Here is a 6,193-nt window from a genome sequence, read left to right as displayed (position 1 = left end):
GGTTAGATGCACACTCAAATGTCTTTATAAAAATATGCAAAAACCTTTCATACCTGAAATGTCCAGCTTCCCACTTGTTTCGTTTTCCAGTTCTTTCTCATCAGTTTGGTAAGTTACCTTCGGCACATTATCTAATTTTTCGTTGCAACGAACCCACGATTTCCTCCCCCTCCATTACGGTAGCCTAGGACACTTTATCATTTGTTTGGTTGATATTGAATTTTATCAGAATTGGCGCTTTCTCTGTTTGGGTCCATCTTGTTGGAATTTGGCCCAACGTTTTTCAATGATGTTCTTGGAAGGATCGACCTCTGGAGTGAGTGTATTTTCCAGTGTAACTGTGTTTATCCATTACCATCTAAGTATGACGGATTTCACTTTAATATAATTCGCACTCATATCGTGTTTGCGATTATACATAAATGTTACGATTATCATCTGTCGCCGCGGGAAAAGTGTGGAGAAAAGTTAACAGTGAACTGCAATCAAAGAAATATGCAGTATATGGATTTTGGGGATACATGCCAGCAGAAGGAGTTGAAAATATGTACATAATCGACGATATCATGGATCAGCACTCATATCTAAATATCTCTATATTTCTATACAGCTAGGTATCGAAGAGTTTTCCAACTACCGACAAGATAACCACATACTGCAAAGTTTGTTCAGAGTAGCCCGAATAAACTGAAAACACCACTACGGAGCTTCAATACGAAATCCATAGAGCAAAACTACTGAGTCGACTTTTTAAAACTTGCCACGCTTCTTCAATACATAAAAATGTAGAGTTTAATCTATTTTTTTTTTCGTTTTATATTTTTAAGGTTTTCTGTAAAACAAAACCTTATTAAAATTGATTTACTGTCTACCACGATCCAAACGAAATTTGGTGGACATATGGGAACATACAATGGCTGACGTATATTTACGTGGAGGGAGGGAGGATACATGCAAATTGGGATTTAAAAATTTGTTTCACCGAATAGGTTCAAGTGGAGTATTAAATGAAAGGCCTCGATCAGTACCTTATGAAACTGATATTAGTTTTTTTCCTGAATTATAAAGTGCACAATTAAGGTATCAAAATGTGCGCAATTAAAATGAGACAGGATTCATTTTCGGAAAATACCCAACCCAAAAATCAGGGTGATGCGCTTATACGAAATCTCGGCCTTAAAATAAGTCTTATTCCGATATCTGCTCAACTTACTAATAGTATATTACCAACTTTTAAAAATTGACTAAAAAACCCCCTTCAGTCCATTCTAGGAGTACTGCACCAGCATAGAGGACAGTATTGCGCATCGTAATTTTTTATTTTTTTTTTCCAGAGAATGGTCATGTGTGGTGTCGAATGAAAGAGCTCGATTAGTACTTTTCGAAACTGATCACATTTCTGATATAAAATGAAACATAGGGGAGTGAAGGCTCAAGATCTGTGCCCCAAACAGGTCTCGTTCGCAGAATCTATTCAACTGAAAAATCTGAAAAAAAATCACAATGACGAATCTATGCTAAATCTAGGCCTCAAAATACATCCCGTTCCAATATCTGCACAATGAAAGCTAATAATAGTATATTACCATGTTTCAGAAATTTACCTGAAAACCCCCCTTAAGTTCATCCTAGAAGTACAAAATTTGATGCGTGAAGATTTATGTTTTTAGTAAGTATGTGCATATGTATATTTTTTGGCAATATATGATGGAATATTTTGCACTCTTAGCTACATATGAATGGAAAAACGTTCATAGAGGGTTGCTCATATAAAATGGACACAAAACTTTTATACCTGAAGCGCCGAGCTTCCGAGTTCGTCACTGTTTTGGACACCGCAAAACATAAAAATACATTTTTTGCAGCTATTTATAACATAACTGTATAATATTTTTCAATGAGAAAATTACTGAAAGTTACTCATTGTATGCAGTTTAATGATTGTTCAAAAAATTTTCGCAGTTTTCTTTAAAAAATCATGAAAATGACTTATTATTATTATTTATCGCAACAAGAGGGGTTTGTTACTTAACGCAAGATTCGATTTACTGAGAAACAGATACTTATAGGATAGTTTATATTCCCTGAAAAAAAAACCTAACACCCACGTAGCTCTGGGGAGTTCTTATCAAATATGCAATCTCCATCGGTCGATAGATCAAATACAAGGTCGACTATAGAAGGCCGACAAGAAATAATTATGCGTCCAACTCAAGAAGATCTTTTCGACTAAACTTTTCAGGCGCCTACGCTGACAATGATGCGTTGAGCATTCCGATAGTGTGATGCCAGTCGAGAGAAAGCCATCGTTGGCTACTAAAGGCCCTACTATGACCTCGACGGAATGAAGAACTCCAAAAATTCCGTCATAACTGCAGGGAGATATTATTCTGCACATTCATTCACCTAGTAAACCGCGAGTATCCTGGAGATTCGACCGTCACATTGATGCGGAAGTCATCCCTTGAGGCCAAATCATTTTGGTCACAAATCAATAACAAAGAAATCATTTTCAGCCACATGTTCCTCTAGCGGTCAAAGGGTAGCACAAGACCAAGGGCGAAACGTGCATTGGTACCCACGATGGAGCATAAAATCTGGGAAACGCCTGCTGAATCAAAAACAACAGCTCTACTACCAAACCATATCTCCACCTCTCCACGTAGTGACCGCTAGGAGTTCTTTCTTAATGAGAAACTGCAGACGGAGAAGGATCAAGGCGAGTCTCCTGCGCCTAAAAACGGGGAAAAATATACCAACTGGTCCTCCAGGTTGGGGGTTGGGTAGGGCTGGCAACCCTACACGGAAAACTGAAACCGAACCGAACGAGATTTTACAACGACGAAAACGGAACAACGATTTGCGTACTTTCTAATGGAACATGCGCCCCCTGTACAAACCGAATGCTGCTCAGCAGCTAGTCGATACCCTGTACCAATATAACACTGAACTACTTCGCTAGAAATGCGCTGGATATGGGCCGGTTTCCTGGAGAAGAGCCACTACACCATACATATTACAGCGGCCATCGAGTAAACCATGTTCTCGGAGTAGGTTTCCTAGCCAGCCAAAAAATGAAACCTGCTGTTATCGAGTTTGAAAACATAGCGAAGTACAACGCACTCTTATTAAAAATATAAACCTCATTAACATTCACGCCTCTACAGAGTAGACTGCAGATTCGGAGTAGAATCCCTTCTGCAACTTTGAGACCGTTGGGAATTTTTCCTATCTAAGGTCGAAAATCACAACCGATAAAAGAAATGACACCTGTTTCAGCTTACAAAAACTATTTGGCTCGCAATGTTTCACCATAGTGTCAAACTACAAGATTATGATCTTGCCAGTCCTTATGGATTCCTCGGAGGCCTGGGTTCTTAGCAAGAAAAATTGCGAAATATCCTCCGAAGAATTTTTGACCTACCTGAGGATGGGCGATTCCGTAGCCTACATAACGACGAATTTTATGAGCGATACCGCAACCTTCTGATTGTGGATAAAATTCGGCTCAACAGGTTGCGGTGGTCTGATCACCTAATTCGTATGAATGCGAATGATCCAACCCGGAAAGTCTATCTTCTATAGCTGTGGTAGAAAAAGAAGACGACGCAGACCCTGCCTGAGATGGAGCGATGGCGTAGGTCAGGAAGCCAGACTGCTTTTAAGGATATTGAATTGGTGGACCTCGGCGCAAAATATGCTACTGCAGCAGGCCTGGGTCGAACACCGGTTTTTGCGCCGTTGATGATGATGTTCCTCTTTTGCTATCGCTTCGAAAAACATTATTATGAAGGAGGTGAAAACTTGTCAGTTCTGCGTTTAGAGTGAAACGCCCTAAAATCTGGAATGGCCAATCGATGTGCATTAAACTCTATTTCGATGTAGATATAGCCCTCTCTCTCTCTGGGTACTTTTCTGCAACAATTAATGTGAAGCCGACAATCGTTGCATCCTCTGCGACGGAAACTACAAACACTCCATTCACAACATTCCCCAGCAAGAGATCCAGTAGCAAACCCTATAGTACCCCTGTTATCACGACGTACTCGTTGGAGCCTTCACCCTTCCTGTACTAGAAACTTCTCTCTGATAGATGATTCCCAACCAGACTCGCCAAATATCTAGGAATACCTATATCTGCCAATGAGCTTGCAATCCGATTGCAATTGCGTTCATCATAGAGTGGACTCGTTGAAACCCATACTAGCGTTCCGATTGCGGCTCTAAGATGAGTAACATCGTGTTGATGATGACTCTTTCCACCATCTTCCCCTTTGTACCCAAAAGGCAGATCGGATGATGTGATGATGAATCTCCAGGTGATTTATTGAGTTTCTGCTTTCTGCACTGGGCAGGGAATATTCCTTCTTTTAGGCACGTTTCGAAGATGTTGCCGAAAACGTCGGGCCTAGTCTTCACTGTTAGATTCAAAGCTCTATTAGGGAAACAATACAAACCTGGGGCCTTATTGCCATCGATCTCTTAACATATTTTTCGCGGTTTCTCTCCGGCAACTGGACATATCACGCATTCGTTGACCTATACCACCGTTTGCCGTCTATTTTTTCAGTGGCGAGGAAGCAGGGTGTCAACATTTTTTCTTAAAAAGGCGCGGACAGGTTACCTGGAATAATCTTCGCCGCTTCTTCAGTACCACCTTGTAAGTCTGATTCCAAGGGTTTATATCGGCATCTTTGCACAACTGTTTAAAGCAATTTCTTTTACTTTTGTGAATCTCCTCTTGATCGTCGTTATCTTGTTTTCTTCTAAGCCTCTGGTAAAGCCTTCTTGCCCGGAAACATATGACCCCTAAACTTGCGATTTTGTTGTTCCAAAAGAAGTTGAGTTGCCTACTAAGAGCAGTCGCTTTCTGGACATCACCCATTCGGTGATCTAGTTGACCTTTTTTATGGTCATACCACTCAGCGACATATCGGGTTTGAACGCCGCAAAGAACGTGTCCTCCCTCGATAACTTTTTTGGAACCCAATTCAGCCTTAATTTTCATGAGATTGTTTCGTGCTAAGCAAGTCTTCTGACTAAAACGGCACTCATGAAGGCCCACTATACGCCCCCGGCCCCTACTTCTGAAAGTGTATGATCTACCTTGTCTAGCTCTGAATGTTCCAAACAGAACACGTCTTCTAACATTTGTTGTCCACCTACCTCATTCTAGTGTCCCCACTTGAAGTCACATACTCCCAGTTGTTTCACAAATGCTTTCCATCGAATCTATCTAGAGAATTATGTTGATTTTTAAAGTTTATCGCAAGATAGAGATGGCATCCATAACGATTAGAGGAAATCACGGGTTCTTGTCACTGCTTGGCAGAAACATAGTTGCCAGTTTTCGCTGCAATACTCGGCAAACTTCACAGTTATTTACAAAACAGGCTGTCAATGTCAGGAACCTTCAAATTATCCCTTCTCCCTGCGGTACTTCGGAAGCTTTTCCGTAGGAAAACAAACGAAATGGAGAATAACGTGAATATCCATCCCCAAGATGAAGAAATCATTGACTGGCGGGACGAGGCAATTGCAATAATCAACGACGTAAAGCCGCATGTGAGCGAGGTGTTCATATCAGAGAAATTGGAGTCGAACAATTTCCATATCTTCCTTAATCTCCGGACACTCGAAAACAGGAAGTGCTGCGTGAAAGTGAGCGGCTCCGGGTTCCAGATAGCTGGCGAAGAATATGACACCACTGATGCATTGACGGAAAATCCAGAGGATGTGTTTGAGACGCCTTACGCCCTGCTAACGACAATCAGTGAAGGTTATGTCCAGTCATTCGCGAGTAAGCTCGCGGAGCGAATGAACGCTTTGGCGTGATGTTCTTTCCTTTAACCCCAGTCGGAGCAGGTCGCACGTTCTTGGTTCATATTGCCAGACTTCCCATTTTTACAAGCTACAGTACAATTTATCAATATTTGTGTGACAGTTAATGCAAGTATTAACATCTACAAATGAATATAAAAGTATTAAAAATGTAAGACCTCTTTTATTTCCTTCTTTTATTCCAATTGTGGGTCTTCTGGGGGTATTATGTGTATGTTTTTACGTAGCAGTAAAAGTTGCTACGAAATAGACACTCCAGAGAACCTCGGCCCGGAATTTTACTTCCTACGTAGAAACGATCATCGTTTAAATGAGATTGGAACAAATCGATTCCAGCAAGGGGTTAACAACA

General features: G+C 40.9%; 1 protein-coding gene across 1 annotated transcript; it reads left to right on the top strand.

Moving 5' to 3' along the window:
* The first annotated feature begins 5,379 nt into the window (after positions 1 to 5,379).
* Positions 5,380 to 5,996, top strand: LOC119654624. The gene has a single exon (XM_038060096.1). It carries the CDS (start codon positions 5,401 to 5,403, stop codon positions 5,833 to 5,835), a length of 435 nt encoding a protein of 144 aa, XP_037916024.1. The 5' UTR covers positions 5,380 to 5,400; the 3' UTR covers positions 5,836 to 5,996.
* Positions 5,997 to 6,193: the final 197 nt, after the last annotated feature.

The sequence above is a fragment of the Hermetia illucens genome, chromosome 4, assembly GCF_905115235.1.
Source record: "Hermetia illucens chromosome 4, iHerIll2.2.curated.20191125, whole genome shotgun sequence".
NCBI lineage: Eukaryota > Metazoa > Arthropoda > Insecta > Diptera > Stratiomyidae > Hermetia > Hermetia illucens.
This window is presented reverse-complemented; position numbering and strand designations above follow the sequence as displayed.

Excerpts from the sequence above, each read along its gene's own strand:
- LOC119654624 (XM_038060096.1), top strand. The coding sequence starts at position 5,401 with ATGTCAGGAACCTTCAAATTATCCCTTCTCCCTGCGGTACTTCGGAAG.